Source organism: Cyphomyrmex costatus, unplaced genomic scaffold (genome assembly GCF_001594065.2).
Source record: "Cyphomyrmex costatus isolate MS0001 unplaced genomic scaffold, Ccosl1.0 scaffold229, whole genome shotgun sequence".
NCBI lineage: Eukaryota > Metazoa > Arthropoda > Insecta > Hymenoptera > Formicidae > Cyphomyrmex > Cyphomyrmex costatus.
Window position 1 is genome coordinate 867,566 of NW_017276357.1, and position 15,664 is coordinate 883,229.

At 34.1% G+C, this 15,664-nt stretch overlaps 1 protein-coding gene across 2 annotated transcripts in view; it reads right to left on the reverse strand.

Moving 5' to 3' along the window:
• Nucleotides 1–3,261: 3,261 nt before the first annotated feature.
• The window catches only part of LOC108773936 (homeotic protein antennapedia), a 62,864-nt gene continuing 50,461 nt past the window's right edge, over nt 3,262–15,664 (reverse strand). For both annotated transcript variants that reach the window (XM_018539918.1, XM_018539917.1), the window contains exons 2-3: nt 11,910–13,307; nt 3,262–3,937 (exon numbers count right to left, since the gene is read on the reverse strand). In XM_018539918.1, coding sequence (XP_018395420.1) covers nt 3,684–3,937; nt 11,910–12,717 — 1,062 coding nt within the window. In that variant the 5' untranslated portion in view covers nt 12,718–13,307 and the 3' untranslated portion in view covers nt 3,262–3,683. The remainder of the gene's footprint in view (nt 3,938–11,909; nt 13,308–15,664) is intronic.

A 15,664-nucleotide genomic window follows, 5' to 3' on the forward strand; every position in this document is an offset into this window, starting at 1 on the left:
ACGGCGATCGCTCACCACGATTACTTTTACAGCACCGAAGTCCATCATATCTTTCTTTTAAACGCATTTCTATTTAAACATATTTTATTGCACTATTCAACTTTTGTACATATTACAATCGAATTAGATGTTTGCAAATAATCGTCGATTTGATAGATCGGCGCTGTATCTCGAATTTAAACTTAATGCATATATACAATTTCGACAAGTATTTAGAAAAATAATGTCACAGCAAATCATAAGAATCTCATCTTATAGTTTATTATTCATTCCCTCTTTAGCAGGTTAAAAAGAAAATTATTAGATGATCGGTCTCTAGAAATTGGATACATGAAATTTTTTGTTGGTCATATAGTATTATAGCAATTGATATCATAGTCAAAGGATAAGAAATTTTTTTTTTATCAAAAATGATAAGGAGCCTCGTGTGTATCTCGCACCACCTCCTCTATCATTAAAATATTTTGTTAATTGATTAATACAATTATAAAACTACGTGCAATTTGCTCGTAATAAAATATATTATCCAAAAATCTATGTGATATCGTGCAAAGTTGCATGTCTACATAAATCATTCATCAATAATACAGCTGTTCAATTAACGTATTTCAGAAGCCAAAGAACGTCTACAATTACAATATTAAAATAATAACTTCTATATATCCAAATTACATACAAAATCGAATGATGGAACAAAATGTAAAAGATGGAGACCATCTGATTGGCTTGATTATACACGGGTGTTTCAAAAGAGCGAGCGATCGCCGCGGATTTTCACACAGTTCGTTGCTCCTCAAGGACAAAGAGTTTTATATAAATAAATTTCTCGAGAAGGAAAGGCTGGTCACACACATTGCTCGATCGATTCACGAGCTGGACCATACGTTACGTATATCGATTACACGTTTTATGCCACTCTCTTTCGCCTCTTTCTCCCATTTTTCGTGAAGAGATGGTAAGGAGCCGAATTCTGCAGTGAGTCAGAAGATTAACCACCTCTATAGGCATTTTCGACCGCTGTGTTCATAATTAGCACGCGGTTATTAATATCGTTTATTACGTATATTATTAATTATGGTGTATACAAGATATACACTAAATAATTATGTCGAATCTAAGTTTACAACACAGCACAAGAATTCACCGCGGCGGAATATATGGGCTCGCCTGGCTACAACGTGGCCGGGCTTTCCTGGATCTCCCGATACGGCATAATCGAATCAATTCATCGAACCAGATCAGACGATCGAGTTGACGAGTGCCCTGATACCGCTTGCCACACTTAACACGCTCGTTTCAATGTAACAAATTGGATTCTCATTGATCACACATTTATCATATACAGAAAGTGTTTTGTTATGTAAAAACTAAATAAAAATATTATAAAAAATTCTCATATAAATAATAGAAAATAATTCACAAAAGAAGCACAATCACTCGGTTAAAAACACTAAAATAAAGATTATTTGAATAATTTTCGTACTATATATTAAAAAATCAAACAAACAATACATTTATTTGGAATGATAATGCAATTAAATTATTCGTATATACATAATAAAACAATTTCTTTTGGTCAAGTTAGCTCTAAGTCACTATTAAGGTGCCAAGCGGTTTCATGCCGAAAGCATCCTATTCCGAAAATACGCTATGTATTATAACACTTGGTAACTTGGCGTCATGTCGCGCGGAGCAAGAGCAAATTTTCGATAGCTACTAATGCAAATAAATTTTCGTGTTCCTTGAGTCATCTTCTCTTAATATTTATAGAAAAAAAAAAGAAGAATTGCAACACCATAACTATTGCATTTACTCTTTTACAAAAATTCTAAAGAAAATAATTTATGCGAGATCACATTACGTGCCCGACATTGTAAAAGACATTACGCTATGTACACATTTATTTATAATATCAAATATTATCAAATATCTTAATGTCAAATAGTTATTTTTTGTAATTATCTAAACTATTTCAAGTAATAAACTAAAAATTTCTTGATCTCTCCAAATAATAAATAATAATATAAAATACATTTCTAAATTATCGAAAATATAATGTAAAAAATTTTAATTAATTTCAACATTCTTTTCCAAGCACAGACACGCTTTTTAGCTAGGAAAGAATTGCTTATATACATTATATACTCGTCATTTTATTTTTGAGCAATATGCGTGATAGGAACAAATTTTTCCAACTATCGGTTATTAAACGGATAAACTACATTTTTATGCATTATTAATTATACAAAAATGTAAGCTTATTCCGTTGGAGTTTAAAACTTACTGTTCTTATCAAATGCATTTGATGATTTAACGAGAAACAAAAGTAATGAAACCGATAATCTTTATAAGACTAACCTTGCGATGACGCTGATGAAGAAATGCCAAGTCCATTTGACTCTGCTCCGCCGAAGGGCGCTGTTTTTTTTTTTTTTGTCATATTCACTTTATATCAATCAGCACTAGTCTGTCCCATTCATAGTCGCTTTTTCCGCATACAAAATCCAAAAACAACGCCGTGACCTTTCTATATTATACATGAAAATTCACTGATCTTCCGTGGAATTAGTTTTGCACACACTTGTATCACTATTCTCAGAATAAGACGTAAACTTCGCGATTTTTCTCTTCCGCTTTTGCACTGCTCTTTCATTGTGTCCACTTGCTGTATCCCGCCGTTGCTCGAATCCTCCTACGAATTTTATCAAAACACATTTCTCAAAGATCACACTTGGCACGAATCATAAATATCCTCGTTAGAGCCACCGCTCGGCGGTATTAAAGAAAAAAATCTATCTAAACAATCCTCTAAAGACACTAAACCGCTTACCTATCGCTAAATACAGACGCGATGGACATCTTCGTACGGCTATATTCTACTAATCGTTCTATGATTCTACTTTTACGATGTAAGAGAATAAATAATAAAATGCTCTCCTAAGATTTCAACACGATCTTTTTTTTTTTTTCCCTATCATACTCGCAGTCAGATTCGCGCAATCATTCTCTTCTTCTCATAGTAGATTTAACTCTTAATACTATATATCATTCGGAACCATGTCTTCTACGTGCGTTAGTGCCAATCGGTCATCGGTCACTCGCTCTCACGATTTCACATTAAACTACATATATCTCTATCCATATGTATATACGTATGTATACATATATATATATATATATATGTATACATATATATGTATATATATATGGATTTTAGTATACAATAATCGATTAAACGTAATAGAGGTTAACGCGGTTCTGATTAGCATGTGATCCAGTTTTATTTACTCTTCTCGATCAATAATCTCGATCCACCTTTTTCACGCGCATTCACGCAAATCCTCTCTGCTGACTCGTTTGTGCGTCTTCACTTCGTTTTATTCTCTTCCTCGCGTAATTTTACGTCTCTGCGAATTTATCGTAAGTTCTCTTCTTATCGTCCATTCATCAAGCGCTCTTTTACGGGTCCTTCTACAACTTCCTCGTCTTCATCATTATCTGCTTCGTTTTTGGTACAAGCAACATGATTAACACGACAAAATAAGCGTCATTGCTTAGAGGGATCATTTGGAGGTCATCGATGGGGATTGTGGAGTTTGGGTAGGGAGGAGGTAGTGCTGGAAACACAAGGTATTAACGACTCTGAGAGAGGTGGAAAGGAAGTTCCACTCCTCGGAGCTCTTTTAACCCTGCGGCGACGTCTGCGGCGAGATTTCAGTGTCGCCATCGCCTGAGCCCGGCTCGCCTTTCGTCTTATTCTCTTTCTTCCACTTCATCCGTCTGTTTTGAAACCAGATCTTTATCTGCCGTTCCGTCAGACATAGCGCGTGTGCGATCTCGATGCGTCGCCGCCTAGTAAGATATCGATTGAAGTGAAATTCTTTTTCCAGTTCTAACGTTTGATATCGCGTATAGGTTTGCCGACCCCGTTTCCTTTCTGAAACAAAAGAGATTAAAATTGCAAATTAATTAATTGTTATCTACTCGAAAATTATTATACTATTCTATTGTACGAGATACGTTTCAAACACATCAAGTATATAGTAATGTATTATAAAATGTAAAATCTTTGAATGATGTAAAATCTCTAAATGATGAATCGCGGTTGCTTAGACGAAGTACAGCTGTAGCGGACAAGACACGTAGATATTTCGTTATATTCTATCTTTAAACTCTCTCTCTCTGTACGATCGGTTCACTAATATTGTATATTTGTACAGTCTACGATCGATCTAACTGGCCAAACAGTTTCTGTAAACTTTAACGAAATAAATTAAATACCGCTACGAATAAAAAAAAGACTCAGAACCGTAAATGCAGTTCCGCATATGATAGATACCTTAGCGATATCCGCGATATGATCTGCGGTCAGTACGCGGTACACGAATTCCGAACAAGAATATTAATTATGGTTACCGAGAGAGCGAGAGAGGTGGGAAAGACGGAGGAAGATACTAAGGAGACAGAGCGAGTTGACTCTGTGTGAGAAGTCTCGCAACTTTACAAGGTATAAACCTCAAAGGGTTTGGTTCGGTTAACCCGCCATACGAGTGAGAGAGCAAAACGAGAGAATGCTTCAGAATGATATGAGAGAGAGAGAGAAGAAGGAAGAGAAGAGGCGTAGGGATGAGAACTGGAAAGTAAGGAGGGGAGAGGTGAAGAAGGAGAAGAAGAAGAAGAAGAAAACTCCTTGGCGAGCATTCGAGGCAAACGCCGCCCGTCGCGCTGTCGGCCGATGAAGATGGATGGCGGTTCTGCTTCGGAGAGAGATGGAGAGATCGCGTAGGTTCCTGAACCTTCGACCAGACGGAGAGGACGATATACGGAGGAAGAGAAAAACGCGCGTTAGAGAAAGAGACGGACCGAGATAGGAGAGGATAGAGAAAGTTGGGAACATACCCTCTTATTCCTTCCCTTGGGCTACGCTCTCAAATTAACAACATACCAATCTCTAGCGCTCTCTTATAAGCTTTAACGATTTAGGCAACTTCCTTGGCTCTCTTTCCTTCCGTTATTTTAAGAAAACAGCCATTTACTATTCTGCCAAAAATATAATAAATATTATTAAAAAAAAGTAATTATATCGATCGCGTCGCACAAGTATAGATATAAAAAAAACGATAATAAACTTTTCACAAATTTAGTTTTTATGGAATTATGTATGGTATGAAAAAAATATTATTATAATTGACTATCAAGTGTGTACCGTCGACTGCTCTATGAAAGCTGTATCCTATTAATATTCATTTGTCACACCGTTAATGAAGATCATGTTCTAGATCTAAGGCTAGATCATCAAAGCATCGGTGAAATACATGGAACATGTTCAAATGCACTGACACTTCAGAAAGTGTCAATTTATTTATATAATTTTATTTATAGTATTTCATTCTGTAAATCGTATTTGAAGTCAAAGCTTATATGTGACTAAAATTTTAAGTGATTAGTAACATCGACATTTTCAACACACATAGCAACCGTACATTATTTTTAAAACGCTAAAGATTCTAGACACACGTATATTTTTCTTCAAAACTTATATATTCATCTGAAATACATCTACGGTCATTTTAAATAAAGATAATCCTGAGTTGATGCCGCGTAATAATCAGGTTTGTTTCAAAAGGTCACTTCGCCCATAAATCCTCTCATGCCACTAGATGTTGCAGAGCAAAGAAATGAATTATTAAACGCTGCATCGAGACGAGTCTGTATTATTTATGAGCTGAAACCTATAAAGTTTTCGAGCCAATCGATTTGATTATTGAAGACTAAAATCTCGATTAGATGTATCCGGATATGAGAATTAGACAGCGGAAAATAATAAGTTGAGTGGGTTAATTAAAGAGACAACGATATTTTATGTTTCCAGACGTTTTTTAAGCAATGCTTTTGTAAAGATGTAATCATAAAAAAAGTTCTGACTGACATTACATATTTTGAAATCGAAAAAATTATTCTTTTAACACAGATCCTAATAAAAATATATACTAAAAAATGCTAAACTCTAAATTTTAAATGTCAAAATCCAGTTTCTGTAATTTAAATGTTGAAAATAAGTTTTTATTTTTGGGAACAATATTATAATATATTTCTCATATTTAAGGGGGGATCCTAAAGTCGTCTGTATTACCGACTAAACCATATAATTTTTGTATCGTAAATACTTTTTTTGTCATTCACAGAGATTCGAAAATCCTTTTACAGAATTAAAGTATACGCATTGATACGTGCCTGTGAGGTATAAGAATCTATGCTTAAAAACGATAAAAAAAATTTCAAAGTTGAGTTCTTTACCATTTTTTAGTCTAATATGGCACTTCAGAGCTGCCATGTCGTAACAACATTTGTTTCATACAAAAGCTGCGCAATCTGTACTTAAGAAATAGTAGTCCACGTAGTTTACATGTAGAAACAGCGTCGAGTGCTTAGAATTAGACTTAGACACTTTATCGCGACGAATTTACGATACGAAAATTGACGGATAATGCGACTGCATGCATCATTATTGTCTAGGTGAAATATTAATGTGGTAGCATGAAAAAGGTAATGTCGATGTGTTGTAAAACAGCGACATCTGGCGATTTCGTTAGAGTTCGAGCTTTGCTTTAGAATTCCCTTAATTTATGTACTGTATAACGTTACTGTGATTCCATTGATATTTTTCAGATATTCACGTGATACATACGCGCAAGCACGCGTATGGAAAGGAGTCCTGTAATAAGAAAGTCATACCGATGGCTTAAGTTTGCGCCGGATCGGCGTACCAGCACTGCCATGGCTTTCGCGGACGGAGGTGACTTTAAACGCGGAGCAATAAATTAACGGCGTTGGGTTACGCAAGGATCAAATGTCCCCTGGAGTATGCCCGGGAGATTTATGGGTCTGCCTTCACTGGCGCAGCATGAAGGAACGAAACAGAACAGAACGTACACAACCGTGCGGCTTATTATAGGCTAGTTGCTCCGCTTCCCCTCCTGCCTGACTAGTCTTTCAGGCCCGCCGCAGGATACACGCAGGACTTTTCAGATTAACAGCTAGCCGGATGTTGTAACCCGCTAATAAGGTGCGGCCACCACTCGGTGCCCAATTAAGCTAAGCTTTACGTGGGCACTGTAAGGCCAGGCCTTGAAATGCACTTCGATTAGATATCCTAGATATACCATTAATTTTATCATTTGCTCACGATATCAATCTTGGATTGTATCTATATCGTTGATGGACATTAATATTAATTGTATAAAATTGTTTCGATAACTTGTAAAATTTTCTTAAATAAACGCTCAGATCTAACAAAATCGGCATTTAAAATCCAGTTTGTTAAATGACTATTTTTAATAACAAACACAATTAAAAATTTTGCTTTAAAATGTTGAAGATTTGAATATATGATATGCGTCAAAAAAGTATTTTTTGAAATAATTTGTATACATAAATAATGCAAAGAAATAAGTAATAATAATAAACAATTATAAAATGTTCTAATTTTACTACATATTTTATATAAATCAGACAATTTATATTTTTATTAGCAATTCTTATAAATTCGCAAACAATTCTCTGAATTTGCAACAGTCCTACAAAATAGATTAAATCCTGAATGTTTTAATTTTTCTTTCAGTAAAATTATAATTTCAACGTAAAATTAGAGTAGTTTTAATGTTTTATATATAGACTAACCAAGATTGACTAAATTTCACAAAAGTTTTCAACGAAAGAGAAAAGCTTCAAGTCCGCTAACATTTATAGAGAAAATTTAGAAACTCCCAAGGAGACTATAGAGTATTCTATAGGTAGTTTTTCCTCCTTACTTTCGCTTTCCTTTTTTTTTTTGATCTTCCGGGCAGACGAGCAGACAGGCAGACAAGAAGATGGAGTCTGAAAGAGCCCCGAGGTAGAAGGTTGAGATAATGAGCAGCGAGAACGGCTTGCCGCGACATATGCATCTTTACGGGTATCACTTGGAGTATTAAAATTTACTTTTTCTTGCACCTGCTACTCTAAATACGAACAGTATATATGCCTCATCAAACTTAAGATTGAATCGTAACGAATAGAAATTTTTACTTCATACAACAACTTAAATTGATTGTTAAATGTTACGTAAATGAATCGATCAAATCGCGATAAAATAGAGACAATTTTGTCTTTCAAACGTTGAATTCTGACCAAATATCGAATAGGAAATCAAACCACGACCTCCATATCGTTCACAATTGCCTCCATGGCGGAGCTCCAAAAGAAAACCGTCCCAGGATTTCTGTGGATTCATTCATCATCATCATCCATACCTTCTACCTCTTTCTATCGTCTCGATTTCTCTGTCTCTCTCTCTCTCTCTCGCTCTGTCTCTCTCTCTATTTCTAACATATGTACACATATACACGCACAGTCCTCTCTTCTTTCACCTTTTTTAGCTCCTCCTTTCCTGCCCCTTTTAAACTCCATCGCTTTTTGAATATCTCACGAAGCCGCCATCATTATGGCTACCAATCTGTTGAGCGGCTAGTTGGATTATAATAAAATGCATATCGGATTTGGAATGCTGATTCTTCTTGTTCTATCTGCTGATTTATTTCTCGAATAACGACTATAAATTTTACATGTATCTGACACGTCGAAAATAATTATAGCTTTAAACATTTCACAAAATTTCATTACATGACTTCGTTCTTGTAATATAATATTAAGTAAACGTATAAAAGTATCTTGTATGTAATATATATCCCCCATTTGATATTAATATATTATATTTACAATTTTTTATTGTGTGTGTGAAAAAATAAAAATATATTTATTATATAAAGAAAAAGCATGTGTGGAATGCGCTTACAATATTAAAATGTGTTCCTATGTTTCATGTCGCGACAATTTATATAAAGCATATATATATAATATATATATTCTGAACGTCTCAGGATACACGTTACATAAGGAATGTAATATACGAGCGTGCACGCACGTATGCAATAACGGAAGCTTTGTAACTGTATCACGCCATGCTTATTTGCCGATTGAGAATATATGAGGGGGGGAAGGAGTCGAGATGTCATAAATCTTTTCACACAGAGGGTCGCAATTATCTCATGCATTAAAAGTACGATGGTCGGTCTCCTTTTCTCGGATCAACACTTGGGATCGGAATGCCAAATGTTGAACAGCGCAGTAATATGGCGAACACGTTGTGTTATCCAATATGAAAAAGATTATGTCGAGATTTTTAAATTTTATCAAATTAACGTACAGCAATACTTTTTTGTTTATTTTTCTATATAAGAATTATTTGAAGTTTTTTAAACTGCATTATAATAATAAAATTTTCTTTGTACAATGTTTCTGTAACAAAATTTTGATATAAACATTTAAAAAAAAAAAATGGAGAATATTGTGCCATATATATTTATAATTGTGACTCTTCGAACCTTCGGTATTAATCAAGGAATGTATGCATGCTTGCACATCTTTACTTTGTAATGCAGCTAACTATGCCGGAATTTCTTGGTTTGTGTAACGTGTCCCACAAAAGATACTAAGAAATCTCAACAATTTCACTGAACAAATGCTCTTTAACGGTATCCATGAAGTAGAACTGTAAGTCTGGTTAGTATATTTAATTCAAATTGCGTAGCAATTAAAGCAGAATACGTGTAGTGTAATAAAATTAGTTACATTTAAGAAACTGTATTAAACTTATATGAATTTTAAAGAGTAAACAGAACACAGATACAAATAGATACATATAAAGTAAAAGAATCTTAAAAGAGCGTAGAAATAATATATTTTAAATAAAAATAAAAAATCAAAATTATCTCAAAATTAATTAATTATATCTTTTTTAAATAATATTCATTTCTCTCTTAATATCATTTACTTTCTTATCAAAATGCGATATAAGCAAACTTCTATGCATTTTTGTACAAAAGATGTTACGTAAAACTTTTTAAAAAAATTAAGCAAAATTCGTTTCATAAAAGCAATGATGCGAGAATAAGACGAAACATTCTTAAATGTGCCGACATCTGTGAGCACATTCAGGGACTTAAGCCATTTTCTTCGTTTAACAGGCAGTAAACTACAAGCCCTGGCGTCGTCATAAGCGTAGTGTTTATCGGCCAATCCCGGAGCAGACTTCTTGGGATCTGCTTCTGAATTTAACCGAAAGATGGTACAAGTAATCATTAATCGAAAAAAATATGTATAATCATTGCTGAAAGGATGCAATATTTCTTCTTTTCATGATTTTTAAGTATCAAAATTATAAAAATAATAATTTAAAATTTTTGTACATTTCAAAAAAGCTTATCAAAAGGTATTGCAATTTTTTAATCATAATTCTACTACGTATCTTAGACAAAAGTAAGTTAAAAATTATAATTATATCTTGAAATGTCTAAAAACAAAAATAATTATGACAGTAAAAACACATCAAAATGATATCAGAAATTCACATTTTATATATTTCCAATCAATATTTTAATTAAAAAAGTTTTTTCGACATACCTTAAAAATATGTGTAAAGCAGAAAAATTATAATTTATATAAAAAAATGTAAGACATTTTTAATATTTTAATATTAAAAATAAAAATATAATAAACACTAAATATATTTGAACATTAGCACGTACCTTAAATTATTTTTTACTATTTTTCAAATGTAACTTTATAAATATTGTTTCGCCAAAAAATTAATTGGATCACTTATACACTGATCAAATGGAAAGGAACTGCTTCTAGAAGAAGAGACGAATGACTGAAGAGTAAGAAACAGGTGAGAGGTAAGAGTGGGTCGTTAAAGTGTTTGGACAGATACTACCTTGCAGACTTAGATAATGGAGACATATCGTTTTTTTCAAAGATGGGTCGAACTACTAGTCAATATAGAGACGAAAAAGTGAGTGATGCGCTTAACAGGATTCCATCAAATTCAATTGTGTGTCAAGATTTTTTTCTACCTAAATGACCAGCCTTGCGGTTATTTCTTTATAGCTACACCATACAAATAGACACATGATAAATGATTCGAAAAGTGTTGAATACCGTAAAAAAACACGAGAAAATTTGTTAAAACGTTCACAAGTTGAGAGTTGCTGAAGAGCATTATTTAATTGCAGATATTAAAGCATTGAGTAGAGTACATATAATAAGTGTTTTGAAAAAACCAATTTTATATTTAGAAAAATATTAGATACCTTAGTTATCCAAAGATGTATCGCAAAATAATGACAAAAGACAATTTGTAGCATTACAAATTATGTTAATAAAAACGAATATATGTTGAGACTTCAAGCGGTAGCCACGTGAAAAAAGAACAAGAGATAACGCTTATTGTGACCTGATGAACGAGCGGTGAAACTAACAGACAGGCTAACAGGTCAACGCAATAAATAACTCCGGTCGCGACGTATCTAGAGACATTGTGCCAATCCTGAGTCAGCTACCGTACGGATTTGGTTTAGTTTTGTGCTCCGTTGCATAAATACAAAAGTTGGCTACCTGCTACCTGAGAACCTACTTTACTATAAATTTAACTTTCTACTAGATTTTTGGTCACGCATAAAATAAAACGTTGATTTTATTCTTAAAAGTAACCTTTTCTATCACATTTTTATTTAATAATACACAAGAAAACGTATCGAGTTTTAAAACGATTTTTAACAATAATAATAAATTTTAATGTGTTATATTGTTAAATATATGTACATATTGCAATTCTCAAAAAGTTGATGTTATAACAAATTTAAAGTTTCATGCATTTATTTTATAGTATCTTTTCGTAGCAGATATCATTACGCATATATATATATATATATTAATTCTTCGTTTATATACATCAATCGTGATAATGATTGACGCCTGAGGAAAGAAGACGCACCGTAATTAAATAAATTTTACAAAAATGTAACACTCACCAAACTGACTCCTCATCCAAGGGTACAATGGGCTCGGTAAGTTCGCACTCGCCGAACTCTGAGGAGCGCCTTGCTGTTGTTGACTGAGAGACGATGCAACAACGCTTTGATGCTGCTGAGCTTGCTGTTGCTGTTGCGGGTGCAACCCACCCTGTCCCTGTTGCGATGTAGTTTGAGATTGTTGTTGTTGCTGATACATCATATGTTGTTGCTGTGCCTGCAGATGCTGATGCTGCGATTGCTGTTGCGGATGCTGTGATTGCTGCGTCTGCATATGAGGATGCTGGCTGTGCATTTGCTGGTGGTGCATCTGCGATTCGACGAGAGGCGGGCTATCCGGTCCGTCGAGAACGCTGCCTTGATGATCGACAGCAGCCGCCTGAAGTTTGCAACTGGCATAGACGATGGGAGTGGACGGATGTCCGTTGGGGGTTGATGTGTGTCCCATGTGACCCATACTGGTGTTCGGAGACGTCGACCTATAACCGGCCATGCCGTCCATACTTCCGTGTTCCTGTTGATGCTGATAATAGGCCGCGTTCCGCATGTCGATCCGGTTGTACGGGGGAAACCTTGGATAAGGCATATCTTGCTGACCTCCCGTGGTTCCGTAATGATGAGCGGATACTCCTTGACGTAACAAACTCGGATCGCAGGGATCACCGGCTTGCTGAGACTGTTGCTGGACCGATTGTGTTTGCTGAGGTACCTGTACGGCCGCACCATAGTGCTGTTGATGCTGATGCGGGTGTTCCACCCCGCCATTTCGCAGGTCCGGGATATACGAATTCGCAAAGTACGAACTCATGCTACTGTCCCACCTGTCCTACCTGCTTATGTCACTTCTCTACGTTGCTGACTGACTTTCCTTTGATTATCTTCAATTGATCTATTATTCTTTTCTCTATCTTCGTAAATTTATTTTGTTTTGTACTCTTCTTGTGCGGACACACTGGCACACGTCTTTACATAGATACAGATTTATCACTTCGGAATTGCATTTCTTTACGAATCTTTTTTATTTTTTTTTTTCTCACTTGACCTTTGTCATCTCACGCACTCTTGAGCAGCACAGCACACTCACACACATATATATATATATATGTATATATGTATCAAATTACCATCATTTTGGATCACATGTACATCATTTGACTTTTTATCACACTGAGCTCACTACCAAAAGAGGATAAAATTATAAACTGGAGCACTACAGAACCTTTTTAATTAGCAAGTGGAGAAAGGGGAGAGTATACCCCACGTATACACAAAGTGGTAGCGGAAGATAATAATCAAAGTTCTTCGTCTTCCCCGGTGTGACACCTTCGTTCAAAACGCCAAGCCACTCCAGACCCGTTTCGTTCCTCTGTCCACCCTATAATCGAAATTACGCCGCACCTGTAACACAAAAAAATCTATATGTTACATCTATATTACGTTATTTGTACAATATTACAATACCACGTAATATTACGTATTACAATAATTATACGTTTGATTCATAAGTATCAAGCATAACATAAACTTCAGTGTAAATCATAATTACATTAAATTGACGATATAATCAAAAATACTAATAAATTGTTAAATAATAAAAACATTAGTGTAAATTTATGGCAAGTGTCATAAATTACACAATCAGCAAAAAATTTTCAAACAAATATCATCATTCTTACGAAGATTTTTCGATATTTAAATATATATAACATCGCGGACGTGACTGGAACTTTGCATGATCCTTGACAAGCGAACTGAATATACTGAACAGAGTTTAGCGCGTGAATGACAGAAGGCAAGTTACACATGTGCTCGTCACGGTGACGGCCATCGCACAGACGCCAAACTTATTACAGCGTTCTGTGTGGGCGGGCTAAGCGATCGTTAAATTTGGAAAAATTTCCATCCATTAGGTAGCCACTTCCCACAAAAACCTTTCCCCTTCGCATCAATCTCTTTTTCGGAAATTTTGTAAAGGTACCGATGCGTATGCTGCATGAAATTAGTATTATGTAACAGGATATATCAAAACCATTCACATCTATAAACCCCAATATGTCAGATTAAGGTAAAACAACTAAATATAAAAGAGATATTATATAGATATGTATAAGAAATAAGTGAGAATAACAATCGATATTAATTTACTTAATTCATCTTTCTTCCTAAGTAAATATATTCATTTCAACCAAGTTATTATAAAACTAAATTTAAAAAAATTATTTTTTATAGCTTCACATGATTTCATGTTTATAAACAAATTTAACTTAATTATTCAACATTCTACAAATATTATTGTTTTCATTATACACACCACATATTATCTTAATATTATATTCAAAAAATATATTTATATTAATGTTTATTTAAAAATTACATAAGATATATTATTCATGTTTTATTATTAAATTCTATTTAAAACCCTCAACATTTTCAAAACATTGGCATTCTCCCCCCCACAATAGTTTCCAAGATTTACAATTTAAGAAAAATTCAACTAAATTTGAATTGCGTCAATCGCTTTGTTGAAAAATTTTATCCCAAGAAAGTATGGTTTTGAAAGTATTTTGAAGAATAGTATCATGGTTATAAGAAAATAAGTGAATGAAATCACAAAATCCCAATTCGCACTAGTGTGCCGTTTATGGGGATGAAGAGTGTGCTGTTTGTGAGGGTTAATAATAAAATAAGAGAGACTAACAAAAATAAGTACATAGCATTCGATTAAACACATTTCGTAAGAACAAATGCTATAAGAAAAAAACCATTCGAATATCAAATGAATAATATGAAAATTTAATATTATTGTAAAAACTAATTATCGCAGTGATTAATAATATAAATTATATTTTGTGTATACGTATGTATAATAATGTAAAGCAAGTCTTGATCCACAACAATTTTTTATGCTTCGCAAAAATAAAAATAAGATTAATATTCTAAACAATTATATGAATATAACATTTTTTCTTATTTTAATTCTAAGAGACATTATTTGCACGTAAGGATATCGCTATTGTTAAATAATAATACATTGCTTTCTTATCGACTGAAATACAAAGGGTTTTTGCCTTTTATGAGACATGTTGATCTGTCGATTCAAGATCAAACCTTCTATACCGACCATATCTGATGTTTCGAAATCGTACAACTTATTCAAATACAAATGACAATTTGAAAATTTTCGCAATTTTCAAATTCTTCAATTTCTTAAATTAAAAAAAATTTTTTAATGTTGACTAAATAAAAATACAAAACTGATTAAAGTCTCTGGTTGAAAAGTTTCTATAAAACATTGCAAATTATTCTCTTAAAACAGAAATTTTGTTAATTCTTTAAATATAAAAAACAAAATAAAATACTGCATGTTAAAAATAGTTAATAAAAAACGTGGTCCTTTAAAACGAGTAATACATTTGGTTTTTACATTGCAAAAAATTTATCTCGTCGCAAAGGAATAAATGAAAATATACATGTGAATGTACATATGGTATTGTTGCGGGTGGCATGACAGTGTGGGTGGTGCTAAACACGGAGTTAGGAACGGGTTCGAATGTGCAACGGGCAGCATAGCAGGGTAAAGGGTGTGAGTGCGAGAGGGTGAGAGGTGCGGCCCTTGGGAGTTTGCTGTACATGAGAACGGGTCGGACGCGGACGATCGCGATTAACATTCCGGCCACTAGCTTGCTGTTCGCGCGGCGCTTTCATTAATTCCAGCGTATTGATTCCACGGATTGATGAATGGCCGCCGATAGCGA